Source organism: Lotus japonicus, chromosome 4 (assembly GCF_012489685.1).
Source record: "Lotus japonicus ecotype B-129 chromosome 4, LjGifu_v1.2".
NCBI classification, from domain to species: domain Eukaryota; kingdom Viridiplantae; phylum Streptophyta; class Magnoliopsida; order Fabales; family Fabaceae; genus Lotus; species Lotus japonicus.
Window position 1 is genome coordinate 76510775 of NC_080044.1, and position 15388 is coordinate 76526162.

At 39.1% G+C, this 15388-nt stretch overlaps 1 protein-coding gene across 1 annotated transcript; it reads left to right on the forward strand.

Moving 5' to 3' along the window:
- Positions 1-424: 424 nt before the first annotated feature.
- On the forward strand, positions 425-4243 carry LOC130711607 (uncharacterized). Its single transcript, XM_057561294.1, has 7 exons — positions 425-867; positions 1393-1479; positions 1576-1833; positions 2042-2206; positions 2321-2374; positions 2490-2636; positions 3414-4243. The coding sequence occupies exons 1-7, from the start codon at positions 694-696 to the stop codon at positions 3789-3791; spliced, it is 1263 nt and encodes a 420-aa protein (XP_057417277.1). The 5' UTR covers positions 425-693; the 3' UTR covers positions 3792-4243.
- Positions 4244-15388: the final 11145 nt, after the last annotated feature.

The window sequence follows — 15388 nt, forward strand, 5'->3', positions numbered from 1 at the left end:
TTTTACACCGTCAACCAATCAGATTTTAAGGATGTGAGAAAATCTCTCTTTTCATTTAATTTCTTTAATTGACATGTCACATCTTTGAAATCTGATTGGTTGATGGTGTAAAAAAACTTTACACCGTCGGTGCATCAAAATTAAACTATTAGTCACTGAATTTATAAGCGAGTTTGATTTTAGCTTCCCTCAGATAAAACAACGTTTAGTGACGGTCAAAATCCGTCCATAATTGTAAAAATGACCACCACATAACTTCATTTTTACTCAAAAAAAAAGTAAAATCAAACTCGCTTAAGTCAGCGACTAATTAGACCATTAACTCATTAAATTCTAGTTAATTTGATTTGATTAATTAAAGTGAGAACATAATGGGAAAGGAGAGAGAAAGAGAGAAATAAGGGTAAAAGAAAAAGGAAAAAGGTTTGCAATTTTAGGAAGTGGTGGAACAAAACAAAACACACTCTGTGCTGTGTAGTAGTGGGTTCCCCTTCAGAGAAAAGTGGGATAGAGTAGACCCACTGGGTTTTTCTTCTGTGGTTGAAGAAGGAGTAGAAGGAGGAGAAGGAAGAAGAGGGTGAAGAGTGAAGGGTCTCTCTGCAAGGGTTCTGTTTGTGTGTGTGTTTGGTTTGAAGTTTCAGGCTTAGAGGTTGATTTGATTTGAGTCTGGGTTTTGAAGGTGGTGTTGTTGTTATGGGTTCTTCTGGTTGTGGTGGTGCCACTAGTACTGTGGTTGTTGTTTTCTGCATATGGGGTCTCTTGATCTCATCACTCTCTTCTGCTGCTAGGCTCAGTGCTTCAAGGCAGAAGCTTGAGGTTAACAAGCATTTGAATCGCTTGAACAAGCCTCCTGTTAAGACCATTCAGGTTTTTCCTTCAACCCTTTTCACCTTTTGTTTTGGGTTCTTCTCCTTTTTCCCTTATTCTTCTGTTTCTATCTGTGTTTTGGTGCATTTGTTTTGAAAATGAAAAAATAATCACTTTTTTTTGCCCTATGATTTTCCCTTGTTTGCTGAAATGGTTCTGTATCTTTCAAACATTTTCACCTAATCATCTGAAGCAAGCTGCTACTACTGTTTTATTTTTCTAAGATTCTGAGATTTTTTTTTCTCTTTACTTTACATAAAAAAAATTGGATCTTGTGTGCTTGTTTTTACTTTCCTCTTTACACTCCTCCCTTCCCATCAAAAGGGAAAAAATCATAGCCCTTTTGATTGGATTTTGGAGTATTGAAGAAGGAACTGTGTAATGATTTGCCTCCACCCTTTCATAATTTTTTTTATCAGCTACTGTGTATAATATAAAGTAGAAAGATACTAGCAAGGTTGGTTTCTATTTTGTTTAGATATCATTTCAGATGTTAATAGCATGATTTTGTTGTCATTGTTGCAGAGTCCAGATGGGGATATAATAGACTGTGTGCATGTTTCAAAGCAGCCAGCTTTTGACCATCCTTTCCTCAAAGATCACAAAATCCAGGTTCATTTTCTTCATTCAAGATCTGTTGTACACCTGTTCTATTTTTCTTTCTGTAAATCTCTCAATTTTATTCTAACTATATGCTTTGTTGATTAGATGAGACCTAGTTTCCATCCTGAAGGGCTTTTTGATGAGACCAAGTTATCTGAAAACAAGGAAAAAACAAGTGCTCCCATCACTCAGTTGTGGCATTCTATTGGTAAATGCCCTAAGGACACAATACCTGTTAGGAGAACTAAAGAGGAGGATGTTCTTAGAGCAAGTTCAGTCAAAAGATATGGAAGGAAGAAGCACAGATCAATCCCTAAGCCCAAGTCAGCAGAGCCTGATCTAATTAACCAGAGTGGTCATCAGGTAAAAATGTGTTTTGAGTGCCTTGTAGAGCTTTTTGATTTAATTAACAAGCATGACTGCATCAGCTTGTTTTTCCTCAGAATCAATTCTGGCACCCAGAAGCTACTCAAGAAGCTTCACAACAGAATTGATTCTGAAATTTTAGAAGGATTTCCTAACATGAGTAGCTTTGGACTGATTTTTCTTTGTTTTTGTTGTTGTTGATCAGCATGCAATAGCATATGTTCAAGGAGACAAGTTCTATGGAGCAAAGGCCACTATAAATGTGTGGGAACCCAAGATACAACAACCTAATGAGTTCAGCTTGTCTCAGGTGTGGATATTAGGAGGCACATTTGGTCAAGATCTTAACAGCATTGAAGCTGGTTGGCAGGTACTAAGAATCACTATGCATTTATTCTAGTGCGGAAACTGGGTACAAGTTCTTGATTTGCGATCCTCATTCGCCTTGTAAATTCTTATGCCTGCATGTTCATGATTATAACAGGTTAGCCCAGATTTATATGGGGATAACAACACAAGGCTATTCACTTACTGGACGGTAAGCTTCTATTATTTTATCATTCCTAGCCTTGTGTGAGTTTCATTCTGTTCTAATTTTTATGTTCTGAGATTTCAATTTTGTTAATCGCGAACTCACTTGTTGCATTTTGCAGAGTGATGCATATCAAGCTACAGGTTGCTACAATCTTCTATGCTCAGGGTTTATTCAAGTCAACAGTGATATAGCAATGGGTGCAAGCATTTCTCCGATTTCTTCATACCGAAATTCTCAGTATGATATCAGTATACTTATCTGGAAGGTATAGCCTAAAAAATCCTCACCTCAAATTATTAATCTGCAATAATAAGCCAGCTAAAGCAGCATCAATCTCATCATTTTGCCAACTAGGTATTTCGTATGTGGACCATTGTAAATGTCCCTAGTGCTTGGCTTCTTTGAAACCTATCATCGAACCCCTATGGGTGTGAAAATGACACATGGAAGATTCAATATGCCCTTGTTTGATAATTTAAAGCTATGAGAACCATGAGTTTTTCTTGTTTTCACTAATTAACTGGCTAGTGAAAGCTTTTCTTTACTTGGTACTATAAGCATTCATGGTGGCAGTGGCAGCACTGTAGCAATCATCTTTGTAACACAGATCCTAGGGAGATCTATTCCCAATTTCTTTTGACCATGATAGGATGGACCCCTATTTTAATTGATGACAGGACACTAATAATTCAGCCTTCAGGAACTTTGACTAGTCATGAATGGCTTATAGCTTGTTTGAATCAGCTTCATTTTTCTCAGAATCAATTTTAACACCCAAAAATTTCTCATAGAAGCTTCTTCCCAAATTGATCTTGGCTTTAGAATCAATCATAGAAGGATTTCCTAACATGCAATTATTCTGATACTTACAATTGCACAGCACATAACACATTAGAATTAAGGTGACCTCTCTATGAACAATGGATAGTCATCCAAAAATGCTCTTTTCTAATGTTGGCAAACAAAACAAGATACTTGAAATCATGGAATTTGTTACTCCTATTAACTAGTTATTTTTATTTTCTATTTTTTTCCCTTGTAGGATCCAAAAGAGGGACACTGGTGGATGCAATTTGGGAATGACTATGTATTAGGTTATTGGCCTGCTTTCCTGTTCTCATATTTGGCAGAGAGTGCTTCCATGATTGAATGGGGAGGAGAAGTTGTTAATTCTCAGCCTGATGGTCACCACACCTCAACGCAAATGGGAAGTGGTCATTTTCCTGAAGAGGGATTTGGCAAAGCAAGCTACTTTAGGAACATTCAAGTGGTTGATAGCTCCAATAATCTCAAAGCTCCTAAAGGTCTCGGCACCTATACCGAGGAATCAAACTGCTATGATGTTCAAACAGGTAGCAATGGGGATTGGGGGCATTTCTTCTACTATGGAGGCCCTGGTAAAAATGGAAATTGTCGATGAGACTAACAAGAGATTAGAAGAGCCAAATGAAAAAAAAAATCACCCTTTTAGCATGTTTGGATCAGCATCTTTGTCATCAGAATCAATTCTGAAACATATTATAGAAGAGTTTCTGAACATGCACTTTGTATCAATCAATCCTAGTTTTAAAAACCTTTCTCTTCTATCTTGTATACCCTTCTGTAGTGGAAAGTTTTGACTGTTTTTTTTTTAATATTGATGAACTCTCCATGCCAACTAGTGTGGGGAAGTGTGGCCAAGTTTCTTTAAAGCCTAAAGAAACAGGCCTTGATAACATGTTTGTATTTTAATTGTTTGTCCACTCCTTGCTCTATAGGGAAAGAGTGTTTGTCAATTGCAATGTATTGAGTTAATTACCTAAACTAGAACTTGCACTTGTATTGAGGTACTTCAACTTGTCTCATGATTTTAAATGATATAGTTTGGTACCATGCCCATGCTTAAAGAATTGGTCAATTAAAGTAAGTGAAAAGTATGTGAGACCAATGAAAAGGAATTGAAAAGTGTGTGTGACCAATGAGAGAAAATGTGGTTTGCCTTAAGCAATAAATTAACTAAATAAAGATTCTAGAGGAAAAGGGGTTGCATGTGAGTGGCTGACATGACTTTTATTTGTGCATTTCAACTTTATGGAAAAAGGCTCCACCACCGCGCATTTTCAATCCCTTTCACCAACCTGCAAATTTCAACCCTTGTGTACGAGTATAGACAGTGAACATGTGGTGCCAAAAAGTCCTTGGCCCAATTTCTTCTGTTTGGATTGAATTTTCATGTGTAAGACAATGAATAAATGTGTATTTGAATACTAGTTGAGTGTAAACATAAATGGATTTTTATCATAATACATAACAAAATTCCATTATTTTTTATTTTGAAATTAGTGCTAATATTCGTTTACATTGATAATCGTGGATATCTAAATATAGCCGAATAGATACGTTCAGCTGAATCCTGCTCAACTGGATCCTGCAATGGAGCTCCGTTGAGTTTTGCGCTTAGAAATTCGGGAAGCTGATGAGGAGTTACGTTCCAACAAAGATGAAAAAGTAGTATGTTTGGATATTCGTTGATGTCAGTTCTAAAGGGCGCTAGTACTTTGAGGTTATGCAATGAACAAATTTTTCGTATGTATTTAGGATGAATGTGTTTTCACATTAAATTAATTGATATCCAAACACACTTAAATAAAACATACACTTAAGCATTGGATATGATGGACATTAAAAGTTTAGTAATGTTTAGCGTTAGATTGTACAATATTCTCAAGCTTAAATAGCCTGTCCTTTGTCATAATGGAAAGGTATATCAATTGAAGTATGTACAAGCCAACCAGATACATTCTAATCATAATATATAAAATTGCAAAAAAGAGAAACTAAAGTGATTAAATCTTTAATAATTTCTGAGGTAAGGACCTGACAAAGGAATCGTGACTCACTGTACTTAAATGCAGGGAATCTTTGTCATTAGTTTTTAATGTAAAATTAAAAGAAAAACATGATGTAAGAGAGATCATAGGATATAAGACTTTTGATTTGGATTTCATCACTTTGCTTTTATTAAAACTCCTGCCCCACCCCTATATTGTGAGCTACCTAATTTTACTCTATATAAGGTAAAAAGATTAGGTTGATCTTTCACCATTCAAAATATTAATGATTACAAAAAAAATTAGATGCTTCACAGAGGTTGAATTGACCTTTTGGCAGTGTGCTAAGCACCGCTGCTATATATCCACACTGTTGTTACTTGCAAGTTTAGGTATTGTAAGGAAAACAGTAACACATTGATTGTACCTTATGGTAGATCATAGAGTAGTGGGATAAGTAGGGGATAAATCCAAAAAAGTGTTTTTTCTTCAGAAAAAGGCTTGACCTGATGGCCTTGAACCTAAGGCATTTGTAGGCCCATAATTTTCTTCATCTGTTAGCAACACATATTTGGGCTTATTTATTATGGAGATCAAGAACCTCATCCCTCAGTTTGTTTCCATCGAGTTTGTTCATATTTATAGACAAACAAATAGTGCTGCAGCTATACCTTGGTGGTCTGGTATGGGCTGATCAATATGTATATTACTTAGGCTGACCGAATCATGTATTAAATGGGCCGGGTAACCCATGATCCAGCCGGATCAAAACCCAACTATAAATAAAGAAGGACCGCCCAAGCGGCAGGATCCTATCATTTTCACGCATTTTATTCGCTTTGTTTACTCTCGCTTACTCTCGATATTGGTTAGCCTTAGTCTGCGGTTCCATACCGGAACATTGGCGCCCACCGTGGGGCCCTGGATACTTTCCTAGGCTTCAATTTTCACCGCAATGGTGACTCGATCCGGGACGAATGGAGAGAGGAATCATGTTCAACAAAATGATGTTCCTCCCGATGTTCTTCAGCGGATCATGGACGATCTCAATGAACTTCGTCAACATAATCAACAGTTACAGAATCAACTTACTGATATCAATCAGACTCAATGTTTACGAGAGGGCGATCGAAGAATGGCTGAGACGGTGGTGGACTTTCAACCTTTTACAGAGGAAATAGCGAACACTGCTGTCCCAGACAATTTAAAGACATTGAAACTCGACTCTTACTATGGCGATTCAGATCCAAAGGACCATTTAGTGTATTTCAACACGAAAATGGTCATTGTAGGCGCATCAGACGCGTTGAAGTGCAAAATGTTGCCATCAACTTTTAAGAAATCGGCGATGATTTGGTTTACAACTCTACCGTCAAGGTCAATTGTTAATTTCACTGAATTATCTACAAAGTTCTTGTCTCAGTTTTCTACCAGTCGTGCACAAAAAGTAACTCCGGCGACATTATTTAATGTTCGTCAAGGACCAAATGAGACTTTGCAGTCTTACATGGGGCGTTTCAATCAATTATCTGTTCATTTGGAGGATAAAATGCCAGAAATTTGCATTGCAGCTTTTGAATTGGGCTTGAAGCCGGGTGGTTTGAACAGTAATTTGAGTAGAAAACCGGTGGAGACAATGGTGCATTTGCGCGAAAGGGTACAAGGGTACATCAGGGAGGAGCAGAGTGATCGGATCAAGAACAACCGCCCGAATGCAGCGGTTCCAGGGCAGAAACAGCAGTTTGAGACGAAGAAGGGAGCGGTTGCAGATCAATATTCGAAGGGATGGACCGAACGTAGCAACGCAGGGTATAATAATCGTAACCGTTATGACGGCCGATTTGATAACCGTTCTAATTTCAAAAATCGTGCTCAACCGTATGGAGTGCGTGGGCCAGGACATTCGATGACGTGGACTCGGAATCAAAATGACCGTGCAGTACCTTTGGCGGTTAATTTGACTGAAGCTTTGCACACGTGTTTGGAGGCGAATGTTATTCGTTTTCCACGGCAGCCAAAGCCGTCAACGGGTTACGTGGACAAGAAGAAGTGGTGCGAGTATCATAGGATTTCAGGGCATAATACTGATGACTGTTTTACTTTGAAGAAGGAGATTGATAAATTGATAAAGGCTGGGTATATGAAGCAGCTTGAGGGGCGAAGCAATTCAGATGAAGCAGGAACTTCAACAAGACGAACCGAAGATGGAAAAGAGATTGAGGGCGATAGTCAAGATAGACAGTCAGATGGAAAAGCAAAGGGGCGAATTCATTATATTTTTGGTGGATTTCGTGGCGGAGGAATGACTAATTCAGCTCGTAAGAGGTACGTTCACTCCATTAATGCTGTTTATTCTAACGATTGGGGAAGTTGGGCAACCAATCAACCCGATATAACGTTTACTGTGCGAGATTTTGAGGGAATACAGCCTCACGAAGACGATCCAATTGTTGTAATGCTGAGGATTGCTGATTATGAAATTGAGAGGGTACTTCTGGATCAAGGAAGCTCGGCGGATTTGATTTATGGTGACGCTTTTGAAAAGTTGGGGCTAAATGAATCTGATTTGTTGCCTTATGATGGTTCTTTAGTGGGTTTTTCTGGAGAAAAAGTATTTGTTCGAGGATATGTGGAATTGAAAACTGTCTTTGGAGAAGGGAAGAATGCGGAGGCATTTGCTATTAAGTTTTTGGTAGTAAAATGTACTTCACCGTACAATGTACTTATTGGGAGGCCATCACTAAACAGATTGGGGGCGATCATTTCTACAAGACATTTAACGGCGAAGTATCCATTGAGCAAAGGAGGAGTTGGAATTTTAAAGGCTGATCAAATAGTTGCTCGAAAGTGTTATTCAGAAAGTTTTAAGCAGTATGGGCACATGGGTAAGAAAGCAGTGAAAGAGGGGCATCGAGTCTATGAGGTGGATTTAGAACAGTCAGAAATTATTTTGGATCCTCGAGAAGGATTCAGTGAGTACAAGATGAAATCAGAAGAGGAAACTAAGGCGATTCAAATTGATGAGCGAAACTTGAAAGTTGGTGTCAATTTAACTACAAGTCAGGAAAACAGGTTGGTAAAATTATTATCTGAGAATATGGATTTGTTTGCATGGAGTGCAAGAGATTTACCAGGAATCGATCCGGAATTTATATGTCACAAATTGGCTTTAAATCCCGGGGTGAAACCTATTGTTCAGTTTAAAAGAAAGATGGGTGAAGAAAAGGCAGAGGCTGTAAAGGTGGAAACAAATAAGTTACTGGAGGCTGGATTCATTAGGGAAGTAAAGTATCCAACTTGGTTGGCGAATGTTGTTATGGTGAAGAAGGCTAATGGCAAGTGGCGAATGTGCACAGATTATACAGATTTGAACAAGCACTGTCCTAAGGATTCTTATCCTTTACCGAATATTGATAAGCTTGTGGATAGGGCATCTGGATTCGGAATGCTTAGCCTCATGGATGCATACTCAGGATATCATCAAATAAGAATGTATCAGCCTGACGAGGAGAAAACAGCTTTCATGACAAATCAGGCGAACTATTGCTATCAGACTATGTCGTTTGGGCTGAAGAATGCGGAAGCAACATACCAAAGGTTGATGGATAAGGTGTTTGACAAGCAGGTGGGGCGGAACATGGAGATTTATGTAGACGACATGGTGGTCAAGTCAGAGGAAATGATGGCGCATTGTTCTGATCTCGAAGAAGCTTTTGGCGAACTAAGAAAGCATAACATGAGACTTAATCCGAAAAAGTGTTCGTTTGGAATTCAAAGTGGAAAGTTTTTAGGTTTCATGATCACGAGGAGAGGAATTGAGGCGAACCCTGATAAGTGTAAGGCGATACTCGATATGCAGAGTCCAACCTCAGTTAAAGATGTGCATAAGTTAACAGGAAGAATAGCAGCTTTATCCAGGTTTCTTCCGTGTTCTGGGGAAAAATCAGCACCATTTTTTCAATGCTTAAGGAAGAACAAAACTTTTCAGTGGACTGAAGAATGTGAGAGGGCGTTCCAAAGTTTGAAGGATCATTTGTCCAAGCCACCAATTTTAGCCAAACCAGTTCCAGGTATTTCATTATCACTGTTTATTTCCATCTCTGATAATGCAGTTAGTTCAGTTTTGTTGCAAGAAAATAAGGATGATATGAGGATCATATATTTTGTGAGTCATGCTCTTCAAGGAGCTGAAATTAGATACCAAAAAATTGAAAAGGCTGCATTAGCTCTAATCATATCCGCCAGGAAATTAAGACCTTATTTCCAACGCTTTCCAATTGTGGTAAAAACAGATTTGCCACTTCGCCAAGTTTTGCAAAAGCCTGATCTGGCTGGACGAATGGTTTCCTGGGCTGTTGAATTGTCAGAATTTGAAATCACTTTTGACAGGAAAGGTCTAGTTAAAGCACAGGTATTGGTGGATTTTGTTGATGAAATGTCTTCTAGTGAGAAAAATATGGAAGTTGGCGAATGGAGTTTGTCTGTAGATGGTTCGTCTAATGTCAAGGGAAGTGGAGCTGGCATAATCTTAGAAGGGCCAGGTGGCGTGACAGTTGAGCAGTCACTCAAGTTTGACTTTAAAGCAAGCAATAATCAGGCAGAGTATGAAGCTATAATTGCAGGTTTGAAGTTGGCGATCGAGATGGGGGTCAAGAGCATAATGATTAAAACAGATTCTCAGATAGTTTCCAGGCAAATTCAGGGTGAATATCAGGCGAGGGACGCACAGCTGGCTAAGTATTTATTGAAAGCTCAGGGATTGATAAAGCAGATAGGCACAGTGCAGGTCAATTATGTTCCGCGGGAGGAGAATACAAGGGCGGATATTCTATCAAAGTTAGCAAGCACCAAGAAGCCGGGAAACAATAAGTCAGTTATCCAGGAAGTTTTAAGTAGCCCAAGTATCGAAGAAGATGAGACAATGATGGTGTTAAATTTAGCGAATTCAGATTGGATGGGGCGTATCAAACAGTGTTTGGAGGCAGAAGGCTCTAATGTGTTGACATTCTCTAAGGATCAAATTCGCGAGGCGAGTCGTTACACATTGTTGGGCGATCAATTGTACAGAAGAGGGATTGGAGTTCCTTTATTAAGATGTGTCTCTAAGGATGAGGCGGAAAGAATCATGTTTGAAGTTCACGAAGGTGTGTGTGCAAGTCATGTAGGGGGAAGATCTTTGGCGGCGAAAGTGCTCAGGGCAGGGTTCTATTGGCCAACTTTACGAGGGGATTGTATGGAATATGTGAAGAAGTGTGGTAAATGTCAAATTTATGCAGATTTACATAAGGCGCCGCCTGAGACTCTTAGCTCAATGAGTTCATCGTGGCCATTTGCAATGTGGGGAGTAGATATTCTGGGACCGTTCACTCCAGCAGGTTCTCAAATTAGATTTATTTTGGTGGCGGTGGACTATTTTACTAAGTGGATTGAGGCGGAATCAATGGCGAAGATAACAGCAGAAAAAGTCAAAAAGTTTTATTGGAGAAAATTGGTTTGCAGATTTGGCGTTCCAGCAACTATCGTCTCAGACAATGGAACACAGTTTACAAGCAGGAGTGTGAAGGATTTTTGTGCAGGAATGGGAATTGAGATGCGTTTCGCCTCAGTTGAGCACCCTCAGACAAATGGACAAGTGGAGTCAGCGAATAAAGTCATTCCCAATGGAATTAGAAAGCGTCTAGGCGAAGCTAAGGGATTATGGGCTGAAGAGTTAATCACGGTCATTTGGGCGTACAATACTACTCCTCAATCAACTACTGGCGAATCACCTTTTAAGTTGACTTACGGGGTAGATGCGATGATACCAGCAGAATTACAAGATGTAACTTTCAGGGTAGCAACTTATAATGAAGAGCAGAACGACATGAATAGAGTGGTTGATCTCAATTTAGCAGAGGAAACGCAAGCAGAGGTTCGTTTGAGGCAGGCAATGGTAAAACAGAGGTCGGAAAGGCGATATAATTCTAGAGTGGTTCCGAGGCAAATGAGAGTTGGTGATTTGGTTCTGCGCAGGAAGGCAAAGGGGCCTGATGATTCGAAGTTATCACCTAATTGGGAAGGACCTTACAGGATTCTGCGTGAGCTTGGTCAAGGGGCGTATCATTTGGAGGAGTTATCGGGGCGAAGGGTCCCAAGGGCTTGGAACGCACAGCATCTCTGTTATTATTACAGTTGAAGTGCAGGGTGGTTCGTTCGGTTTGTTTGGTTTTGTACAGTTTGTTTCAGTGTATGTTTGTCCAAGACTATGTTTCGTTGTTTCAGTTTGTGTGTGTTGAAGTCTACGTCTGTTGGTTGTATTGTTTAAGACTATGTTTGTTGTGTAAGACTAAATTCGATGCACTCTTTTCTCTACCCCAGGCGGGAGAGTTTTTAACGAGGCATCAATTATTAATGAATAACAGGTATGCACTCTTTTTTCTACCCCAGGCGGGAGAGTTTTTAACGAGGCATAACCTTTTTTTAAAAAAAAAAATGATCAAGGGCGTATCATTTTACTTATCTCTTTTACCCATAGCGGAAACTTATCAACTAAGGTCTATCAATTGGGCGACGTCAGACAATTGAGAAAAAAGTAAGTCTCTTAAAACAAGAGCATCCGGCCACGAATTCATAAGCACAGTCTTAAATTGGATTTAAGCTTGTCCAAACTAAGCACAAGTCTCCACGCGAACATACCAATGAAATCAAATATGTTGACTTTGATTTCCATGAATAATAACTATGTCAAAAATGAAAATTTGACTAAGTTATATACACAAAGGCCTTATGATTCCAAAGTAGTTGATTAAGTTTAAATTTTATAACATTTAAAGAAATCTATTCCAGAGTATTTTACTATGTACAGTAAAATGTGAGAGTAACGAGTTCAATTAAATGACGAAGGCGGACCGATTCGGGTGAAAGGTTAGTAAACGTTATTTATGTTAAGTTATATTTTGAAGTTATATGATAACTTGAATAACTAGGTAAAATTATGCTTATATTTTTTGAGTCATATGATAATCCAGGTGACTAAGTAAGGATATGCTTAGTTATAGAATTAGTTATTGTGATAGTTGTTTGGGTGAGTAAGGGATAGTGTTATTATAGAAGTTATGACAATTTCAGAAGTTATTACAGTTGATTGAGCGAAACGGTTAGATAGAGGGCACTCATGTGGATACTGAAGAAAATTTCATTATGATAAAGGAAATTGTTACATAAGGTAAGGAACGTTGAGTAATTTAAAGTAGAAGAGGCCTGTAGCCTTTTACATTGTCGGTTGAAAGAGATGGGGCTAACAAACTCAGAGCCTAGATCATTCAGATAGTTTCGCCACCTCCTTCTTTGTCGTTGACATTTCCTTCATCATCTTCTTGGTTTTCTTCTTCCTCTTTTTCTTCTCCTTCATCAACTCTTTCCTCATCCGCGTTATCCGGGCCGATCAATTTGCCATTAACAATGCGGGCGTAAGGGTCTGTTCCCGTCAAGTTGATCGCCAGGTCAGGATTAAGGAAAGTGACTTGAGTAAGTGCTTTAGAAAATCCAGCTTCAAACTGATCCAGAACGGAAATTTTCAAGTCAGCGATTTCGGTTTTCATCTGGGAATTTTCTTCAAGCATTTGATTATGCACAGTAGTCAATTGAGCGCAGTCAGCCTTGATTTTTTCATTTTCCTCATTCAAGGTTTGGAGGGTAGCATTGTTTTCATAAGAGGTTTTCTTCATTTTTTCCAACTCTAAAGCCAAATCCGCGGCTTTCTTTTCATTCGCCTTGTTCGACTTGTCCAGCAACTTGAGTGTAGCTTTCATTTTTCCAATTTCTTTTTCCTTCTCTTCAACAAGTTTGGCTGAAGCGAGACCATCGAATCCGGCTGATTCAAGGTCGATCATCTTGGAGATAGCAGCAATCTCCAAGCCCTTTGTCATCATGGCTTGACAAGCTTCCTTCAAACCTAGTTTCCTCATCTTATCACGGTCCGCCTCGAACACCAGATTTGTTTCCACCAGGGAGTTGAAATCAATTTTGGAGTCCCAAATTGAAGTTACATCATCCGAGGATAATTCCTCAAACTCTTTCAGCAAGTTTTTCCAACAAACGGGTGGGGTGCTTAATGAACAGCCTTTGTTCGCCAACGCAGATTCGCCTTTGCCCATGAACTTCTCCAGTGAGGTTTGGTTCGAGGCTTTGCTTTTGATAGAGGTAGGATCTTCATTCTTCTTTTTCTTTTTTGCGGGGCGGCCTGATTCAGTACCAGAGTGGCTGGTGGCATGTTCGTCTACCGACTTCGCGGGGTTCCTTTTTTCACGAGCAGCCTGTTGTTCGCGGCGAAATCGAAGGATGTCTTCTTCAGTTAGGCGAGCCATTGATCCTGCAAAAGAGTGAGCAAGAGTTAGAACTTGGTAAAGTCTTCTTATGTAATTTAAGGAAGGGGCGAAACAGGTTAGAATGTCTTACCAACATATTTTTCAACTGCATTTTTAGAGAGAGCAACCATAAAATCTGTAAGGTTTAAGCCTAGGCCAGATAGAAATTTGCGGTCTACTAATTCCTCGGGGGTAAGAGCATCATCGGGAATTTTGATGATGCTCTCGTATTGGTTCGTCCAATAGAAAGGAAATTTTGGGCTTCCATCGGCAAAGTAAAATATGTCTTTGCAAGCATCAGATTCGCGAAGTTTGAAAAATTTACCTTTGAAGTGTTTGTAATGGCTTTTATACAGGGTGAACAATCCTAGACCCCTAGCGGTGGCGAGTGAGACATATTCGCCCTTCACATTTCGTCCGCATGTTTCAAAGAAGTAAAAAAATTTGTTGCTGGTAGGTATGATGTGTAAGGTTTGACACAGGACTTCAAAAGCTTTTAAGTAGGCCCAGGCATTACCATGGAGTTGAGTGGGGGCAACGTTCAAAAGGGTTAGAACCGAGCAAGTAAAGTCAGAGAATGGCAAATCATACTTTAGATCGGAGAACAGACTTTCGAATAAGTAGGTAAAGTTTCGCCCTTGACCATCTGTTTTCCCGAAACAACATGGTTCATCAGGGGCGCATGGAATTATGTCTAGGTGGGCATCTAGGCCATCTTTCCTAAAATTATATTTAGTGACTAAGTCGATGACAGCTTTTGGGGTGCAAATCTTTGAAAATTGTTTTTTAATTTTACTAGAAACCCATAGAGAATCAGCAGGAGATGGAATGGTGGAGTCAGAAGCTTCCTTACGAGTACGTTTAGTAGTCATTTTCAAAGGATTCCTGAAAGGAAGAGTTTCAAAGTGTGAGAAGAAGAGAAAAAGTAGTTTGAATTTCTGGGTGGAAATGTCAAACTTTGATTTTCTGGGTAGAAAGGTAGAACATTGTGTTGAGTTTCTGGGTTTAGTAGAGTAAGTTTGTGCATGTGAGGCTAAAGTTTTAAAAACAAAAAAGAAATGTAGAAATTAGAAGAGGATGAGGTTTACCTGCGAAGGAGAGAAGTTTGAGCGATTTCTGGGATTTTGGTGATGAGTGCAGTGGGGTCGTCGAACGTTAGGCAAACTTGGTGGAGAAAATAGAAAGATTCTTACCGTTGTGGATGATCGGAGAGGATGATAAGGGTAAGAAAAGTGAAAATGAGAGTGTGAGAGAAGGGTAAGAATTTCGGATCTTATATAGAAAGGGGGAGGGGAGATGAAAAGGTGAATTGAATGGTGAGTAAAGGGACGCGTGTCCTCGCGTGTGGGCTGTGTTCGAGGCAAAAGTTCTGACGTTTGGACCAAAGGGATACGTTGGTCTGAAATTTTTTGAATTTGAAGGGATGTGATTTGTTAAGGGAGAAGTGGTGAGGGGTATTATAGTCTAAAGGCGTGACGTTTCGAGACTAGGTGCGTTTCAGGAGGAGGTATAATTTTTCGTTTAAATTTATAACACTTTATTACATTTATTGCAGCTTTGATGATTGTGTTAGTGGAATTTCGATATATGTGATAGTATTGTAGTATCAAGTTCCCAAAAATATGCAGGAAATCTACTTGATGAACTTAAAGCAAGTAAAGTAATAATGATTTCGAAATCTGCCACGGTAAGGGCATGTGAAGTGACAGCTGAGTGGATGTGACAAGGTTGGTTCAGCGTGCAAAGATGATATTCATTATGTGTTAGTTAAGATTTATAAATATTTGAATTTACACGCCTTTATTGATATTTTATGTGATGTAAATTGCTGAGGGCTTATCAAAGACACTTTCGCCTTATAC